A 21,070-nucleotide genomic window follows, 5' to 3' on the forward strand; every position below is an offset into this window, starting at 1 on the left:
GCTATCTTACTCTGTGATAATGAGCTTAATGAAGAGGTGAAGAGAGAAAATCCAGAGATTTTCATCACTGGAGCTTTCAGACCATGTGCATCTCTGCTCCTCCTCCGTCTTACCAAATAGGTACAGATTGAGGGAATAAGAGCCAGAATCCACATTCTGCAGATCGTAAGTAACATTAACAGAAAGCACCTAACTGCATGCAATATGACAGCACCTCACCATGCAATATCTTTCCGATCCCAGGACCCAGAAACAGTCCTTTCTGAACACTTCACAGCTGGATCTCACCCTACAGATGTTTCACTCAGGAACTGGACTTTATAAGACATTAGCACTCAGTCAAATGCTCAAAATACATGGCTAACGTATTCAAAAATGCATTAAAAATACACTTCCGGGGAGAAGCAAAGAGCATGGCCTGATCAGAATGTATTTTATTATTATTATTATTTCTTTTCTTTCCGATGCCTTGTAAAATAAATAAATTAAACAAGGAGTGAGCAGAAAAAAGAAATGTGTGTGACAGAAACAGAATGTCTGAGCTGGATTTTTTTTTATATTAGAACCAATGTGTTTTGAAGAGCTCTGGCACTAGGAGTCTCTGCAGCTCCCTGAAGCAAGCACGTGTTCATGTACACTGACACCTCGTTGAATTTGCTCCAAGGCTTTTAGATCACTCTTCTGCAGGTGCTCAGAATTCCTTTTTTATCAAATGCAATGCAAGCAACATTTGAGAGCAAGAAGCTAAAGTGTACAGAGTAGGGTGGTGGGACAGCAAGGACTTGAGCGCATGTGTCAGATGAGGCACAGGGTGATGGAGACAAAGCCAAGGAACGTTGATCACAGAGGGATGCTCTTAAGGTCTGGGGTTCATCAGGTTTGGGTTGAAGTCCTTGATTTATGGAGTGACTCCAATTACTTGGTCTCTTTTGTTCCTGTGAGGTTAAAAGCTCTCTATTTTCCAAGGTCTGTGTGTTGAAAAGAAGACGAGATGGGAGTATGCCTTTTCCCAAACTGAGGAACATAAGGAGCAACTGCAGGAACTATGATCCTCTCTGTGCATCTGAAACCAGGTCTTACACTCCTCCTTGGAGATTTTCATCTCCACTAATCTAACTCACTTTCATCCATTGAAAAATCAGCTGCAGGGCTGTGATTCAGCCATCTAAATACAGGCATTTATAATGTACATGCTCACATGTATTTGGGTATCACTTTAGCTGATGGAGGTTTAAGGCTCAAATCACTCTTCAGCACATGAGGGCAGAATATCTCACCAAGCAGCATCCCTGCTTTCTCCAAACTCCTCTAGCAGGACAAATCAACCTTGGAGGCAGTGAACTGCCACCGTTGACTCTCTTGGTAAATATTTCTGTGGTTGTGAATATCTCTCCCATCCTTGCTCGGGAGGTGCCTCCACCAGCTCTGGTGCTTTTTGGTACCTCCATGAACTGACTGACCTTATGAACAGAGTAGAAAACTCTTCCTGTTTTGTTGGATTCGTTTTCTATCAGGATGGAATAGGTAGGAGAGGAAAGAAGAGAAAATAAAGGCGGGTAGATTGAGACCTGTCTTTGCCAGTGACAGATCAACTCACTGCATGTGTTGAAACCCCAGGAACAGAACGCAATTGGGTTAACATCAACCTGATCCATAGGGTGAGCTTCATAGCCTGTACTTGATATAACCCCATCTTGGCTTCAAGGTGTGGACAAAGCTGTACCAGTGTGTGTGCTCAGAGACAGAAAACCTGATGGTAATAGTAGAACTTTAGTCATTATGACAGCCTGCCAATTATTTCCACTTAGCTTGCACATTTTGCAATTGCTAGCCTAAATACTTGATGTCTGTTGACCTCCAGGCATAAACTGACAAAGTATTACCAACCACGTTAGCAGAAAAGCCATTCATGCAAAGAACTCAAGAACTGAGAGGGGAGAGGAAGAGGAGTCACGCTGAAGAGTGACAAAAGTCCTGGTTTCCAGAAGGAAGAGCTAGTGGGAAGACATGCAGGCACCCAGCCTGGCTCCCCCTGAGACACGGAGTTTCTGTTGGAACATGCTGAGCATCTTCACATCCCCTTCCTCCCCACAGGCTCTCTTCATCTGTGGACCTCACTGGAGTGATGCTGAAGCGAGGACAGAAAATACTGCAGCAGCATAGATGCAATGTGCTGGATCTCCTACAACCTGGTTTGCATGTCTTTCATTAGAAAGGCGAAAAGGTGGATGAGTCTTCTGGGAAATTCACAGGTCTTTGATGAAGGAAGGATTTTCTTTTAGCAATTCAGTGAAAGAGGCAGAAGAGGAAAAAAAAATGTGTCTCCCATGTATCCAAGCCATCTCTCAGAAACTATATAACTTAGGATTTTAAAATGTTCTGGGTTCTTCATTCACCGGGCTTTAGCATACACAAATTGCAGAAATTCATGTGAAAATAGGAGGAGGTGAGTGCTAATTAGTGCTTATCGAAAAACATGAAGTCCTTACAAAGAACATATCGTAAATGAACCATGTCCTCTCATTAGTTTAGATCTTTGCCTTGGTGCAATACGATACTTATCAAAAGCCCTGGTTGTCACTCCAGGTTTCAGTTTGCTTCCAGTTATTGTTATAATGTACAGTGAATTTTATTCACACGGTGCTGCATAGCAAGGTGTTCCTTTGGTGGAGGGAAAGAAAAAAAGAAAGCCCAAAAAACAGTGATACGGTCTTTAAAAGGTAATAAATCTGTACATCCAGTGGCACTCAGCCTGAATATATGGAAGCAGCATGTCCTATCTGCTCCCTCTGCTTTACCCACAGCAATTTGACAGTACCCTTGCCCACCACAAGTCAGGTGAAGACCCTGAACACTGCCTTTTAGCAGGGTCACTTCTTCTTTGCTGCAGCTTTGGCAGTCCCACCAGCTTTGCCATTAGTTTTGGTGCTTCCTCCTGACTTTGCTGCTTCCGCTTCTTTTTCACCTTTCTTTCCACCTCCTTGTTTCTTGTCACCAGTGCCCTTTTCTCCTTCTTTCTTCTTGGCCCCATCCTTCCCTTCTTTCTTGGAGCCTTCTTTCTGGTCCTTTTCACCTTCCTTCTTCTTGGGGTCTTTGGAGGCGTCTTTCTTGCCCTGTGCCTTGTCCACTTTTCCAGATACAGTGGGAACTTCTTCTTTTTTTTCTTCTGCCACCTGAGCTGTATGTGAGATGAAAAACAAAACAAATCAAAACAAAAACAGAGAAAACAGGAAGGCAGTTAGTATATGATGAAATTAGCCCAGGACAAAACTGCTCCCTGCATGCAAATTTGGACAAAGGAAAAGCTGGGAATTTGTTCATAGAGCCCTTTTGCTCACTGCTCAGCAGTTTTTCATACCTTTGTTTTGAGAAGACAGACCAATGAGATAAAGCAGAAACAGTAATTTCAGGAACTGGACTGTGGCTCTGTGGAGGATATTGCGTTTCTTGTAAGGACCTGGTTCATGAAGATTATGAACACAGTCCATAAACATTTCCCCAAATGACAATCAGCATGGAGCTGTCTTCCAGGAGAAGGAACAGAAACATTTCTCATGTAATTCAATACTGCATTTGCCTGTTTTTGCTGGGAATCTTCACCCACAGGCAAGCAGAAGATGACTTGCCCCGCACTGGGCTATAGTATAGGCTTTGCTTATGTCCTGACCCAAATCTAGATCCTGCTACTGTAATTAATGGCAGTATAGGCAATTGATGGCGATATGCCATATGTCTATAGTCTTCAACCCTAGTGCATATTTGGTTCTGTTTTATTATGTTTTAACACATAAGATATATATATTAAATATAGGATGCTTATAATTTCTCTACTTAAATCTTCTTGGCCTTTGTTCAAAGCGTTCTGGCTCTGCAGACTTCAATTATTTTGAATAAGGATTTTGAAATATAAAAAATATACTCCTTATCCTTTTGTTTGTTTGTTTGTTTTTAGTAAAAGTGGGTACTCTTCGCAGAAGGATTTCTGGGTGGAAAGCTGGATGCACTGTTCTCAATTTAAGCTGCAATACAACACTCAAATACAGATCAGATTTCATATATTTCTTACGGAAAGCTTTTCCTCTGCTCAGGACCAGCAGGGCATAAAGTTGTGCAAAAGCATGTGAAAATGTGCACAACCCCTAACCCCCTTCTCACAACCTCCTTCACTGAAAATTCCCACTACAGAAGTGAGATAAGTGCCCAGATAACCACGTTACCACTGTTGAGCAGTTAATCTCAGCCAAGATCTTGCAAAAACCTGTGAGGGCCTTCAGGGAAGGGAGGATGATGGGTCATTGTTCAGCTTTCTTCAACTGATGCCTGGGCTAAATCAAGTTACTTTATACTTGTTCAGGCTAACATGAACCATGGCAGGTACCTGGCTCGGGCAGTAATTTGGTGCGATCCTTCAGTGAGAGGTTTCAGCCCTCACCTGGAACCTCTGTCATCTAATTTGCTTTAGCAGATCTGTAACTCTCACTGCTATAGATTGCTGTAGTATCATTTTCAGATTGCAATGGTGTATTATATGGAAGAATGAAACCTGAATTTATGTTTGTCAGAAATATTCCCACACTAATATGAAATATCATCCTTCAGTCTTAGAAACTGGAAATTCCTTTGAATAGGGCATAATGGAGATACTTCCTCACAATTGCAGGGGAAATCCTGACATCAAACATGAGAAAAGGAGGAAAATAAATAAATAAACAGAGAGAACATTTACTTCCTACAGGAGAGCAGCAGGGAACACGTGAACTAAACCCTCCCAGACCATGGACCCAAATGTCACCTCTCCATTCAGAGCAAGGGGCAAGTTCTATCTGTATTTATCTCTCAAAATGGGAGACAGAAAGGAAAGAAGGAAATTGTACATAATATTTTATACACAGAACCCTAAAGTCCATTTTATTTGTGTTCAGAAGAAGGTGTTGCTCTATATGACACTCAAAAAAGTACAAGGTGAGCCACTAGGCATTTAGAATATTCCATCAGCATAAATGAGGGCTAAAATCAAAAATTGCTAAGAAATAAAAGTATTTAGTCATTATAATGTGTTCATCACTAATAGCATTTGACTCAGAAACCTTTAAAGTATGTAATAGCCATTCAATAATTGAAATTGTTCGTGTTATCTCTCCAGCCTTGACTACAACTACCAGGGTTTGTTACGGTGTAAATATATAGTCAACAGGCACACATAATTATATTTCATTAAAATGTAAGCCAAGGTGGATTGTTAAATGCCAGTGGAGTTACCTGGCAGAACATTACAGTCTGTACAGCTGCAAACAATAGCACAGTGAAGGAACTCCAAAGTTTGTATACTTTCCATTGCAAACGCCTGATTTATGAAGTTAAACCCTTTTGGGAACATCCTTCAGACTAATCTCAGAAGGAAGTCAAACCAGTGAATTCGATCACACAAAGCTTTTGCATCTAACTTTTAGAGGTCACTGGGGACAAACAGGCACTTTTAAGGCCAATTTGCCTATTCTACTTTGGCACTCCCCCTTACCATGAAATTAGCCACATCCTTGAGAAACCTTTTTTCTTTTCATTGTAGATAAAAGTGGTCTAGAGAACTAGCTCTGATGCAGATATCTCTATCTATGGGAGTAGATTGCTTGTGGATAGGTGAATCCCACATGGTATTGGTGGTATCAGTTCCTTCAGGGTGGCTTAGGCAGACTCTTGTTCTAAGATTTGCTTCTCTTTCATGAAGAACAAGGTAGCTCCAGATCCCATGCTTTCACAAGCTATTAGTCCACATCAGCAGTCACTCAGCAACCTGTTATCCACCAGGATCCTTCCCTGCAGCTTCTCGGACCCATAATTTAAGGTGTCTTGCAACTTTGAAGAGAGTCATCTACACAACCCACACATTTCATGGAGTGGAAGTTTAGGTAGTCTTTATGGTGCAGCTGATTCTCAAAAACTGCTTTGCTTTGGTAGCTTGTTCACAGGTCCATAATAAAATATTTTAAATGAAATTCACACCAAAATAGACAGTTTTTGGAGGCACCCTGTGAGCAAGTTTGTGGGATGTGAAGGATGCTTACAGGGATTCAAAATGCATTAGCCTTCCAGGGCAAAACCATCCTCTTTGCCAATTACCTTTTCTACATCTTTGGGATATTTTAATTCTTATTTTATAGGCTTTCCAGATGTAATGGCTAGGCAGGAAGAGGACACAGTAGCAAATGGGTTAATTTGACTTTCTGCTATCTATAGGCAGACCTTCACTCTCCCTGGAATCTGTTGGTAGATGGTCCTTCACTTCCATGTGTGAGTGCTCATACAAGTAAGCATGTGTTAACTAGACCTTTGGATGACTTATGACTTTGACAGGGTAACCTTTAACCTGCCCAGAGGATCAGATGGGGGTAAAGTAATTGTAACAGCTCCACTGACTGCTATAGGTATATGAAAATTGGTATCACGAGATAGTCAAGTGACTATTTCCAGTAGACCATGTGGACACCTTCATTCTGCTTTGTAGGTTAACACAATTTAACGGTATGGACAAAGACTTATTCTTGCCAGTTGTGTTTAGATGCCAAGAACAGTCTGACCACCCCCAGTTTATAGTATAGATATAGTTAGGAGGCTAAACACTGCTGAAATACTGAACTATAAGTGAGAAATATATATATATATATATTTCTGTATTTTACTGGTGTTTAATTTTACCAATTATGTTATGTGGCTCTTTCCCCAGTTTCATGGCTATAGCATCACTGAGATTGTGAAAATCCAGGTTACTATGAATCTACAGACTACAGAGCCATAGGAAATAGGGAAGAAAAAAAATAGCAAGATCTTGGTAGAAAGGAATTGAGAAAACAGAGGTGAAATGCAGAAAGGGAACTGAGAAGCAGTGTGTCCAAGGTGTGATGGATCTTGTTGGAAGCCACAGAAAAGAGAAGCCAAAGAGACAGAGAGACAGGAAGGCAGTCCCCCTAATTTCCTTGCAGGGCCATTTCATCTTCTTCTTTCACCACAGGAAGAGAGTTGAGAGGTCTGGACTGGACATGACCAGAGAGAGTTGAGAGACTTTCGGTAGAGCCTAGGGTACAGAATCAGGAAAGGTGAGTGAGAGGAGGGGAGGCCAGTCACAGAAATACTCTTGGTCGTCTCATTGGGAAGCCACTTATGAGTAATGTGAAATTCTAGCAACTATTTTTCTTCATACTGACATCCCCCCAGAAACTGGTGCTAAACATGAATCAGATGGTCAGGAAATTTTAATCATGAGTTTCAAAACTGATTTGTGTCAATGGAAAAAAACTTGCTTTTTAAAATCTAAATGACCATGCCTGCTGCCACAAATTTTGCAAGTTCAGTATAGCACATGCAAAAGGCAGAAGTTAACTGAATTGGTCCCACAAACAAAACCTTCATGATTGTGCCAAGGCAGCCACTGTGATTTATACTAAGGGAAGACAGAACTCTGCATTCATGCACACATAAGGCAACCCAAAAGAGAAGATGGTTTTGGCATGTAAGTGTGAGCACAAGACGTACCTCCAGGGATCTCTGTGAGCTCGTTGAGTGGTGGCACCGTGTCCAGTTTGTCTGCGTACGTTTTGGCTGCTTGCCGTTGAGCGTATCGCGCCTCTATCTCCTTCTTTGTCCGGGGAATCCGGCACTTGAAGATACAGCACAGGGTGATAACTGGGAAAGCGGAGAGAAAAGCAAGGGAATTCAGTTTAGATCACCAGAGCTTGGCCTGATCGCAGTGAAGAGTTTCAAGTGGGAAGAAATTTCTGTGAATTTTCTTCCATGGAGAGCCATTTACATTAGTGGAAGTATCGGAGGGACATGGTCACATATCTTAAGGGAACTGAGTTACACAAAGATAAAAAAGTATTGTTTTTCAGCTGAGTTGAGGTGATGGACTGGATATGTGCTCCAAACCAAAGTGTTCACTTAAACCTTATACATCACTACTGCACATAAGTACAATACCGTCATTAGGTTTATTTTTAAGACCACTCTGTAGATTTGTGAAGCACCATCCTGCTTTATAAGATTATGGAACGGGTATAAAAGCAATAAGAACTTATATTCACTAGCACTTTGGAAATGACAGCGACAAATGAGATGTTGCTACCATCCTTCAGCAGCGTGTTGTCACTGTTATTAACTGGAGGCTCCTGCCACCACATTTTAGCCATCCCTTTTTGTGCTAGGTAGGCCTTGGGGCTATGGGTCTCCATCTGTCAAAAATGTTGAGGAGCTGGAGATGGTAACATTGTCAATCCCTTGAATTAGATCTACAATAACAGCTCAGCCTATGCCTTAATTGACTTTCATCCAAATCCATTTGTGGCAGGCCAAGAATTGAATCCAGAGTTCCTAAATGCCAACCTCATGTTCTTACTGTTCCATCATGCTTTTGTTTAAAGGATTTGCTTCTTCTCACAACTTAAGGATGCAGTTCATGCCTTTGCATCTAGTCAAATATATTTGCCTTTCATATTTAAACGCATAAACTACTTCATAATTTTCATCTGAAAATCTAATCATAATTCAGTTTATCACAATCAATTAGCTACTGCTTGGTTGCTTAGACTGTATGAATTCACATGCTTGACCAGTTCACTGGTTCATCCACCGAACACCACTGACAACAACAAAGCTGCAGCTTTAGGAAAAAGGGCAACGAAGATGTGAAATAGGCAAGCTTAAAATTATCTGTCCATAGGTTACTAGCACATGTCAAGAAGCATGAGATCTCATATTTTCTATGAACTTTTGGGTTGCTTTTTCTTCCTAAAATCCTTTATCCCACATCTTTAAAACATTTGGGAAATTCTTCCAAAAAAAGCCTAGCTTTCAAATCTAGTTAAATTCTCTACCTCATGGAAAGGGATTCTGCATGAAGAGTTGTCATATGATCAGTTTTCCATGTTCTGTCTTTTGTTTTAACTGGAGGTCCCCCATTCTGTATGGATGCTATGAGAAAGGAGCATGTGTCTGACTTTCTTTACATCTCATAAGCTGGCTTTATATCACCATCAGCGACCTATCAGACCCTTGAAACTAATCCAAGGAAAAGAGAGAAATAATCTGTACATTTATTTCCAAGAACAAGCACTTCTCATTAGCCAAGAGCAAAAGCTCTTTTGCAGAGGGCCTGTGCCATACCAGCACCTAGACCTTTTGGTGGGAAAAATTTTCTTCCCTAGAAGTTTGTTTTGTATCTGTCCAGCTTCTCATAAGAAAAGGGGGATCGTGTTAGCCAGAAACAAGCACTGCATGAGCCCTTCAAACCCTGCACCCCCAAGGAGAAGAAAAGGAGTTTTCTTAGTGTTTTAATCAAAGTTGGTGTAGTGTTATCAAGCAAAGTGCAGCAGCTCCTCTGTCCCTTAGCTGAGCATTGATGCCAAAAATCCCTCTCTCCTGAAGCAGTTTGCTGCAGAGATGCTGTAGTGGAATGACACAAGGGCAATCTGAATGTCACAACAGGACGAGAGCCCTGAAGCTGAAGCAAATTGCCTGAAACAGGATGAAATTGTAGCAACCTGTAATTTGGGAAGCAATCACAATGCTTTTATCCTTGCTCTTCTGCAAGGGTCATGAACAAGCAACGGGTAATGGAGCTTTTACATGTCTCACAAAAGGAAAGCCAGGCATCATATGGCACTACTGGCTGCACAATATTGGTAGCTGTAGGTAGGTAACCCATCGCATCTGGAAAGCCCCTGGCTGGCTTTGCCCTGCTGTTCGGTGCAGCAGGATTTTGCTGTGCACTTGTCCCCAAAACCCGCTACACCACACACAGAGAGCAGAGATGGATTCGGGCTATGAGGTGAAATAAAGAAACAAAAATCCAGCGGTTGAAATCAAGCTAAGGTCAGCATAGAAATAAGCAAATACACTTCTGTTGTCTTTGGACGTGAAATGACTCATAATCAGCTTGCGGAGCAAGAGGATTATGTGAAAATAATATAGTACTATTACTATTTCCAACCATTGCAAGCTCTGTTTGGTGCACAGCTTTATCCGTGAAGAGAGTTAAGAATAAGCCTGAGTGCTATTACCTTGTAAAAGAATGAGATTTTGATGCAGGAGCTTTAGGCTGTTGAGAGGAATGACCATTTCATTGCTAGTGGGGAGTTGCTGCCTGCTGGATTCCTTTGCTTTTCTGCTTATCTTACACACATGAATGAGATAGTGTGGCTGGAATTCATCTGCATGGCTTTGTGTGCCCAAAAATTAGAGTTTAGAGTCTCAGCTAGTCTCTCCCAGTTCCATTTAACTTTATGGGGAGAATGAGGCATCACCACACAGTAATTAATCTCATTTTAAGACAGACATTTAAGGTAGGCCAGATAAATCATTCCCTGTGGCTGTGTTTTTTCCCATTAACTTTTAAGAGTGCCTAAAATGACCAGTCTCACACAGGACCATGGGGCTGCCCAAATGTCCCTAGAGATCTGTATTTAGGCATACCGTTTGCTCCTTTAGTTGGAACGGGTGACTCTCCTCTAGTGCAAGTTAAGAATGAAATATCTGTTGCCTGTTAGAAGCTGTTTGGATCTGTCTTACCAGCATTTATATTGTGTCCTGCCTCATAGCAGTGAGCTGTTATGATGTTTGCTCTACCAATAATTTATCCAGCAAGGAAACCAGAAAGCAAAGCAATGTAATCCATATTGGTCCTAGGCCACTGACCATGTCAGCCTTAACTCTGTCTTCCACTGGAAGAGGAGACCTCTTTTTTTGTTATTTAGAAGCTACCTGGGAAATTGGAAGTGTTTGTAAAGGACCCTGAGAGCATCTTCACCATCACTACCCTTGTTGGGGGTTTGGCTGTCTGGGCTCAGGGCCACGTTAGAGATGATGCAGCTGGTGGCCTTCAAGGAGCTAGAAGAAGCTTCAGCAGAGGCACCTCCCTCCACCACTGAGCAGTGACTTTAAGATGGTGCTCTCAGATTGTTGTTTAAAAACGTCCATTTCCATATAGCAAGAGATCTACAATTGGACCATAGTGTCTTCTCTGAGAGTTAACCACCCCCTTTTGCAAGTTTAGGACTCCCTCTACCCCCTAGTCTGAATCACACTGGCTGGTGGGCCCATGTTCTCAGTCTATGCAGAGTTATGCAATAAAAAAAGATAGTTAAAACATCCACAGGGCTTATACATAGAATGAAAATAGCTTAGATCAGAAGATTTTGCCTGAGTTTTCAGTCATGTGCAGGAATATTAACCTCAACACAGTCAGGAGGTGATAACATGATACTTGTTGATTCTAGGCCCATAGAATGAAGAATCTGTGGGACCAGTTCACTCGGATGTTACTTTGCAATTAGTTGTTATGCCTCTCTTCTGTCAGAAAGATGACCTGACTTCAAGTGTTGAATATTTATTTTATATTAAATATTCACCAGATCTCTTAATCCCCAGGTGAACGCTTTAATCTTGCTGCTACTAAACAACATTTAGTCTCATTCTCTCATGCAGCAGTTCTCCATTTCCATTCCAGATTTCAGCTTTAATCATTGATGAGGCTTCTCAAATGCAGCCTAAGAAAAGTATCACCTTAATGCTTGCATGACACTGCAGGGAGCTTAAAGAAATCTCCCTAAGATATAGCACTGTCCCATTAGCATCACGGTAGAGCCATAAACACATGCAATATCAAGAATTGAAATGGTGACATTATTCTTGGTTTCTCTGCTCATCGACTTACATAAAGCAGAGGAAACTTCTTGGGCTAGAAGATATAGCGGAATCATTTGCATGCCTCCTTTTTATCTTACCTCTTCTGTATTATGAATATATGGCCTTGTGATACTATGATAACAAAATGTCTTCCACTAAATGCACAACTCAAATTTGAGTATTTTATTTTTATTAACATGCTGTGGATTGTTTTGCTGGTCAGCTTCTAAAAATCACTTTCTCACTTTTTTTTTCTTTTTATCTTCTTCAATTCTCTGACCTACAAGGCTGAATTCAGACACCTATTCTGAAGGAGCATTTATATTTTAAATTAAAATTCAGGCCTGATCCTGCACATGGGGTTCTCCATCCACACTAAAGATTCAAACTGACAACATGGCAAATCATTTTTCATTGCTTCTGCCTGTCTATTTCAGATCACATTTGAAATGTGATTCTTCAGCTAGGAAACAGATACATTGTGAGCCTTTATGAAATGGGATTTTGAAAGTAGGCAACTTTTTGCAATCTATGATGACAAAAGAAATGTTATAATTGGTACTTTTATCTTCCTTCAGCAAATATTAAAAAACAAACAAACAAGCAAAACCCACCTGACTTGGGAAATAAGGAACTTGGAGATTTGTTCCCTTCTGGATTTATGACATGTTTTTGTTATTTCTTTGTCTTCCTAATATTCATATGCAATAATGCAAATGGTTGGGGACCTGAAAAATGACACCATAAAAACTCTAATTTGAAAGCCTCAGCTGAAATACAGGCTCAGAAGAAATGTTAAATACATAATTGCTACCCAAACCAACTGGATGCCTATGGCTGAATAATGACTGTGTGTATACACACTCCAGCTAGCTTAAACTAAAACATTTTTTTAATTGGGAAGAGATATACTGGCTTAAAACAAATATACATGTGGCCAGGTTACCCTAATGATGGTCTCTGTTCTCTTATCACTAAAGACACTTTACTTCATCAGCTGTAATATAGTTCCTTCTGATTTACCTGGAGAATAAATTTGAAGGTCAGAAAGACTTGGCTCTCTTAGGAGCTGTGAAATATGTAAATGAAATACCTTCTCCAGGGACTGTTTGGTCTAATTTAGGAGAGCTATGATTGAGAACCAAACAGTTCCATAAACTGAATGGAAATTGGCTGCAATATGCAGTAGGTTCACTTCCTTTGAGGCTGAAAAAAAGAAATCCCACAGCCTGCCAATGAAGCATTTAATTAACATTTAGCAAAGTAGCCTGTGCTCCTCTGAGCTAATTAGGCAGCCGCGCTCTCTTGTTAATAATGTAAGCAATTAATGCAGATGTATTCAACGGCAAGTTGACTGCAGCACTTGTGTGTGTAAATGTTCTTTGAGAAGCCTGGAGAATTGCTCTCTGAGGAGGAAGCTGCTTTTAAGGAAGGGGTTAGCACGTTTTAGGCAGTCCAAACAACTCACAGTGCTGTTAATAACAGACTAGTCTTAATAGTGCAAAATTCAATAAGCACATAAAATCTTAAGAACAACTAGTCAGGGCATGGGTGGATGCTCATCAGACTGGTCCATCCTGAGTGCTCAGCTGCTGTGACCATATTGTTACAGGTGCCTGAACCCCATCACTTAAAGATGCTAATGCAGCTACCAAAGCTCCTGCTGAGCTCCTTTTGTCCCTGCAATAGTCCCTGAGCTCACAGTTCGGTAGAGTAAGGCTTTCCCTTCCAAGGGTAAGTGATGCTTCAAGGTTGTGGTCCAGTCTGACATTCAGATGACACCAAGGGAACTGCATTCTCATAGAAATGAGAGACATGGATGATGAAAATATATATATATATATATATTTTAAGTCCATGTCAGGGATGAATTAGATGCCCTCTCAAGATCCTCTTCAGTTCTGTGTCTTTTTCCATTCTGTTCTATACATTTCTTTTGAGGAAAATCTACTACTCTGTTTATGTGCTGCTTTCCTAGCAAACAAATCTAGGAGCCAAAGAACACGGACTTCTGCACTGCACTTACGATATGACTTTAAGTGAAACACGTTTTTAACCAGGTGCACCTTTGCAAAATGCCCTGAGGATGTGCTGAAAGGACTGCTGCAAGGGGCCAAGGCTCTCTTAATATTTGCTCAGACATCAAGCTTAACTACACTGCTACATGTGATATTTTCCTGGTGTCTGGAAAAGAAGGCCTGTCCACACCATTAGATCACATCATCTGACCTCTCTGTACAACACAAGTTGTTATGCTTAGTTAGGGCCTCAGCAAAATAATTTGTATTAGACTGAATCCTGCATCACTCTGGGGAAAGGTGGAGAATGTGACAATGCTTAATCACCCTCCCTGCCACATTTATTTCTCAAATTCCCATTTCAATTGATGTGATTTTGACTTCCAGACTCTGCTTTTCCATCTATCTATTACACTGAAGAGACCTTTAGTACGTTTTTTTTCCTCCCACCTTCAGCACTGCAATCGAGTGCCCTTTTGATCTAAACCAACTGCACTCAGTGAAACTCCTGAAGACCTTCAGTGCTTCCAGGCATTGAATACAGGTGAGTTGTTCTGTTTTGTGTATTTTCTTTTTGTTCTACTAGCCCTCAGTTTCTCAGCATGTGTTTAATACATAGATATATCCATCTTACTAGGACAGCAGGGAGAGGTGGAAAGACCTTCTGCTGTCTCACTCCAATAATATATCCAAATAGCTCCTTGTTGCAGCATCATCCTGAAAGGATTTCTTTAACTGCTGATCCATTGTTTTCTAAAGATAGTTTAGGATAGTTTTTAGATATTTTTGTCCATTTGTTCTGTATTCCTTGCTTCCACCTATATTCACTGAAGCTTGTTTCAGTAGACTCAGTTACCTCTCCCTGTCTGGCTCCTTCCACTCCTCTTCGCATCCTCCTGTCTCCTGACAAAGAGAAGAGATTTAACAGCAGTCTCTTTGTATTTATTTTGAGCTTACCCCATCCTAAAGTAAACATCTAAACAGATTAATTTTCCCAATTGTTCTTTCCACTGGTTGCCAGAGACATCTAATCTGAAGCTGTCTTAGATGGTTGGGAAGAATTGTCAACATTAGACACTGCTGGGGTTGAGCTGAGCTATTAATTAACAAAACCCTTAATTAACACAGCTGTTGGTATCTGAAGCTTCCTGTCTCTTTCTTGGGTCCTTTATGCCAGGCACAATAGCTTGGGAAGTTGAGAGCTCTAAGGTTTTTGCAGGGAGGGCACTTACCCCACCAGGGCACAAGCCACAAGGGACTGAATCTTCTCCAATGTGTCATCTAAGAAAGACCCTTTTTGCCTAACAAGGAGGATGCCTGTGGTCAGGCATTTATTCTAAACAGAGTCAACAAGCTAAGACTGTCTTTTTCTTTGAGACTAGAGCTAGGAACAAAACCTGGGGTCCCTAGACCTGCAGCTCACCTGGTGACTAGGGCAGGTCAGAACTAGACTTGGATCCAATTGCTGCAATTCAGACCTGTCTCCTCAAACACATGTACAAACTTTGCGTAGTTCTGCATTTGTACACAGATCCTAACTCATAATTAATTGCAAGGATTATGTATCTGCTACTTACATTAATTTTCACCACCTGACGAGCAGGCTACTGGATGTTATTTACCTCTGTCTCGAGAATTAGCAAAATCCTTATGTTCTTTAGGTTGATGTTAATTGCATTTTGCATGAGATTTCTGGTTCCCCACACCAGGTAGATAGCATCCACACGAGTTCAAGCATGAAATTGCACATGCATAGGCAAATGAGAATAAATCTCGTGAGGGTTTATTGAAATGATAACAATAATAAATCAGAACTTGAATAGCTAATCAAGTGGTGAATGTATTTTGTCCAGGAAGGCTGCAAATCAGTCTGCATGTGCACAGCCCTCTCCGTGAGACTGGAAAGTTGCCCTGTTCAAGAGAAGTCACTGCCAGGCAGTGCTGTTTCCAATGCTTTGTAGCAACTGGAGGTCACAGCAGCCAATTTTGTAGTAGATTTGAGTGTGTTTACCTGTGGGTGGGTGCGTTGACATGCATAACAATGGAAACTTAAGATAAGATCCATCCGTCATACAAACCAAAACCAGCATTGGCTCTTTATTATCAAGATAATCAATTAGACAAGAATATTGAATTGTAATTCATCAGAATACCAAAAAAAAAAAAAGTGGCCACTTTTAGGAGTGTGGGCTATTGTTCAGGCACACAAATGCACAGCAGCTCTGAAACAGAGTTTAATAAAAAATAAAAGGTCGTAATCAAACTTATTGCAGGTGGTAACAAGATTTTGCACGGCACCTTGAACTCAGGACAAAATGTTTTCCTAATGATAAGATCTACTGCTTGTCTCAGGACTCATGCATGACCATTTGGACAAGGGATGTTTCCCATGGTAGAAAGCCCTCCTCCCCTTGCAGCTGCACATACTATTCTGTGCATCCCTATGAGCGTATCTCATATATTAGACAAAATGTCTTTGCTGTTAGTGATGCAGCATTTGAAGATATATGCCCAAAGCCTCTGTCAGAATCTCCATGTGAAGCACCCCTGAGCCAGTCTCTATCGTCTACTAGAAATTCTGCAAATTAGTGGAAACATCTGGCTATTCTGCTATCCAAAAATTAATGGTTATTTAATGTCATAAATCTTCTGCTTGGTATTTGCACTTCAACACCAGCATCAGGTAGGTAAATAAAACCTCTAACACTTCAGATTAAGCAAAGCGAGTGCAATTAACAGAATCTAGTTCCACAGTTTTGCTGGTGCCTAGTAAATATTACTGAATTCCTAGGAATCTATTTAGCTTTGGGGAAAGAAGGAGGAAGTCAGCAGAGGGCACAGTGGTCAAGTCTTGGTCTCAGGTGCTGCCTCTCCCAGCAAATCGACCCAGATCATCCTCTGATCACAGCACTGTAGTTTTCAAAGGATTTTGAAAATGTTGTCGTTTTCAAAGGATTTTTATTTATTTATTTTATTTTATTTTATTTATTTATTTTTCAAAACCCTCTGTGGATGAAAGAGGTCATGAAAGACTCAAGGGTTCTGTCCCATCCCCTCAGAGCTTTAGTTCCTCATTCCCAGGTTCTGCAAAACTACTTAAAAAATAAACAAAAGCCAGGTGTAGCAAGAAGATAGCAATTCTGAGCAAACCAAATCCTCCTGACAGCGAATCTCCCCTTGGGTATCTGCTGTTGTCTGTCTCCTCCTAGGAGGAGAGCCGGATGCCAGAGCCATCATTGCTGGATGCTCCTGCATCCCACGGGTCTCTTGTCTTATCAGAACTCCAATAAGCATCCAGTGTGGCTGAGTTACGCTACATGCAGAGAGGCAGCCCAACAAGGATAAAGTCACCTGTCATGACACTGCCTTGCTCTGCCCGATTAAATCAATGTCTAAAAGAAAAAGTTTCCTTTAACCAAGGACAAAACAACTTTAGAAAATCTTGTGGGCAGAAGAGCAGACTTGACTTGCTCTGTTTAGTACCTGAAAAACCTGATTTTATTCCTTCCTTTCTTTCCAAGTTTTCCATGTAGAGGTATGCTTGCTTTGACAATGAGCCCTAATGTGGCCTTCTCTGACTGGAGCAGAAAACGTAGCATTCCTGATTTTTTTAGTTGATATGTAAGAATCATGTAATGATTGAGCAGCATGACTATGGGACTTGTACCTCCAGCACAATCTGAATGCTCTCTGTGTGTGTGAAATCACATTTCCCCCAATGGGCTGCTGAATGCCTGTAGTTTTATTTGTGGCATGACTTTTATCCTGTGACAGAGCAGAAGGAAAAGGAAAAGATGGAGAGAGAAAAAGATGGAAAAAAGAGATGGAGAGAGTAAAATATGGGGAAGGATGGGCTGTGGGACAGAAAGGGACAGTAAGAAGGAGAAGTCAGGAGAAGCAGCAAAGCTTTCTAATAGCAAGTGTGCAAACAGTTCAGCTTTTCTGGAGTCTAGTTTTTAATAGCTATGAAGCATCCTGTATGGCTTGTAAGCTGCCAAAAAAACTTGTTCTGGATTAGAAGAGCTCCACAGAGGCATGTCAGGCAGTTTAATGACAAATATTGACAACATAAGTCTTTATGCATTGCATTTTCTCCTCTTCATTAAATAAGGAATTGTAATCAGGTTTGAAGTTTGGCCATTTTTGTCACCATTTGTTATGTGATGATGCCATCGTGTGGAAGTTCCTGAGAGTATTTTGACGCTCCTAAAACAGCTTTATATGTGCAAGTCCTGCTGTGGAGCAGGTTTGTGAGGTGAAGGCCTCGAGAGCCTTCCACCCTTGCTTGATGCACTTCATTTGAACAGCTCTAGCCCCGTCCTGCAGGTGTGGGTGCTGTTAGCAATCATGGCACGCCAGCCATGGGGGCATGGTGGGACCCTGTCTTTCTGGAGCGAACCTTTTACTCCCATTTCATGTGGAAGGAATACAGTTTGAGTGTCCCACCACTACCACCAATGCAAAGTAGGTGAACTAGGCAGGGACACTGGCTTCAAAAGCACATTCCTCATTCAAAAGACAAAACAGACACACCTTGAAGGCCCTAAAGCTCTGATAATGAGGAGAGATTGTAAACCAGTGGGGTCAATGATAGGCCCTGGGAAGGATGATGCTGTTTGTCCTAATTCCTGCTTTGTCTGGGAGGGTGATGGTGATCCTGCAACCAGAGAGAGGAGCCACACAAAAACTCTTCTGCAGCTGTAGTCACATTAGAAAAGCTAAGTGTGGTCCAGGGACCTGGGCTGAGATCAGGAGAACTTCCAAGATCCTGCTCCCAGGAAACCTGTGTCTGCTGCTGAGAGGAGAAACTTGGCTGGGAAAACCTGGGGAACCACCAGTGCTTTGGGGACCGCAGAGCAGAGAAGGAAGGAGATGTGGCTGGGGCGAAAGGCAAGAAAAGGGTGAGAACTGACAGCAAAATGCAGTCAAATGCTTCTTGTTATGTTTAAATCTATCACGTTTTGACTTAATTGCTGATGTCACTAATTTGGAGCAAAAACTTGTATCTTTGTATAACATATATTTTTCCCCTGTTGCAACATACTGAATCACTATGAATCACTCATATTGAATCACTCTGAGAGCTAAGACTCAGCAAGCTGAAAATGTGCCATTTCCTAGAAAATAACACTCCTGGTGATATATAACCTAAACCACCTGGGTTTGTCAGTGGGCTCTGGAACCTTAAAGCAGATGGTACTTTACAGTTAAATAGCACACATTCCATTTGTTTAGTTTGGATAAATTCAGATCCTCAAAATAATACAGCATCTCACAATTAATCACTTTCATCATTTTAAGTACCTAGGTGGTAACTTTCTTTTTATGCTGTATTCTAGGGCCAGTTTCATTTCTGGGCTATCACCGGAATGAAAAGCTGTCATAGGTGTTTGCTTCTTGCTATCGAGCTCTTTTTTTTTTTTTTTTTTAGATAACTAAAGAAAATCTAGTTTATTTCCTTCAAATGGCACATTTCCATGTGAAATCTGATACGTTAGTTTGCCAGCATGGGAAATTCACAAGTCTACTTGTATTTTAAATTCGCGCATGTTAATTTTGACTCCCGCTCCCTATATGCTAGGGAGTCCATTGGGTTAAATATTCGGCTGTGTTTATTTTGCTTTGCAGAGTTTCTCAGCAATTGTTTGCAAAGGGTATTGTGGCATGTGATGAATTAACATACGCCTCACGGGTTGAGAACAATTAAAGACCCTTTAGATTACTTATCCTGGAGGCTTTGTTTGGTGCAGGGTGTGTTACCTGCCCAGAAAAGACAATGAGAAGAAAAGAAAACTGAGCAAAAGGCTTTATACTAACTTGGAAAAGGTGAATGTTTCTGGTTTGAATGAAGATAACAGGAAAGATATTGAGGAAGGGATCATAGAAATTACCTACAGAAGCCTCTGGTAAAACAGATGATGCTTTTTCAACCATATCAGCAGATAAAGTAGCCTGATAAGCTCTTTGAATAAACAGGGCTACATCTAGATGCTGCCTTAGCTGCAGTCTTAACAGTAAACTTAAAAAGCAACAAGGAGCTTTAGAAATAAGTGTTTGGCACTAGGATGTTGTGGCATGTCCAGCAAACTCATGCTCTCCCAATCACAGGCTGCCTGCGGGTTGGTGTTGCTAGAGCCTGGGATCATTCCCCACCAGCGTTTTGCATGAAATCACTCTCTTTTGGAGAGTAAGAGAATTTAAAAACTATGGACCTGGCTATTTCACGCCTGCTGGCTTCCAGGAAACAGTCCTGGACAACTTTAATCCTGTTTAATGGCATGCTATTACTCTGAACTTGTGAAAAGGAAGTCTGAGGACCAGAATGAGAGACCATTAGAGCCTCCCCAAGAATCTTTTCCAAGCAGAGAAATTGAGGAAGAGTCATAGGAAAATGAGAATAGAGATGCCTAACAAAGGATGAGGAAAAAAGTCAAAGCAGTAAAAATCGGGAGCATTCAGGTATGAGTGGAATTAGTTAAACAAACTGGCCAAAGAAAACTTAATGAGGAACAAAAGCAGAAAAAAAGATGTAGAAAGCTAAGGCACTCGAGGCCTTCCTTCCTTCCTTCCTTCGATCATCTTAAAATGGTTTGTTTTTCAGTGTGTGAAATTTAATTTAACAAGCAATTAGGACTACAAGCCAGAATCAGGATAGGGGGAAGGGAGAAAGGAAAAAACAAACAAACAAATGTCTTGGAGATCCAGATGGATCTAAAAGCATAAGGCAAGGTGAAAACCCCCCTAGAAGGTGTAAGGATTTGTGGCATTCTCTGAGCTGACAGTAATTGCCTTCAGGGACTGCAGCCAGGCTGTAGCCAGGTGCTCATCTGTCCCACAGGGAGGAAAAGGGAACACTCAAGGCAGTTACTGGCAAGTCAGTGTAACTTCATTTCCTGGAAAGATGCTGGAAGCAGCGTATTTAGGAAACGCTTTGCAGATGCGTAGGGAGTAGCAAGAAGATGAGAAGTGGGAATGGGCTTACTGAGGGCAGCTTCTATTAAATGGATCTAGTTTCTTAGTAGGACAGTATATCTGGCTCAAAGAAAAAGCAGGAAATCTCATTGTTCTCTTCTCATAAGGTTTTGACAGTTTCCTGTGTGATACTTCCATTGCTAGTAAAAGTAGTGTTCATTGGGCAATGAGGCTGGCTTAAATATTGTTCCCTGAAAAATCTACAAAGGGGTGAAGCTGGATGAAGACTTTCATCCAGGTCTGAGCCAGTGGCTTCTAAAGTGTGGATCCAAAAGTAGAAATGTCAAGAAATGCCTAGAACAGAGGTAAGGTGTCAAAATGTCAGAGCTGGTCCAAGCTGCAGACCCAACAACTTCTCATCTGCTCCGAGATGCCACCAGCTGAGACCCAGTGATCCATGCATTACC

General features: G+C 41.3%; 1 protein-coding gene across 1 annotated transcript in view; it reads right to left on the reverse strand.

Moving 5' to 3' along the window:
- Nucleotides 1-2,870: 2,870 nt before the first annotated feature.
- The window catches only part of TMIE (transmembrane inner ear), a 33,254-nt gene continuing 15,054 nt past the window's right edge, over nucleotides 2,871-21,070 (reverse strand). Inside the window, exons 3-4 of the mRNA XM_088533282.1 lie at nucleotides 7,528-7,677; nucleotides 2,871-3,178 (exon numbers count right to left, since the gene is read on the reverse strand). Coding sequence (XP_088389408.1) covers nucleotides 2,871-3,178; nucleotides 7,528-7,677 — 458 coding nt within the window. The remainder of the gene's footprint in view (nucleotides 3,179-7,527; nucleotides 7,678-21,070) is intronic.

Source organism: Tinamus guttatus, unplaced genomic scaffold (assembly GCF_059628265.1).
Source record: "Tinamus guttatus ecotype Peru unplaced genomic scaffold, ASM5962826v1 Tinamus_guttatus_pri_ptg000490l, whole genome shotgun sequence".
Taxonomy (NCBI): Eukaryota; Metazoa; Chordata; class Aves; order Tinamiformes; family Tinamidae; genus Tinamus; species Tinamus guttatus.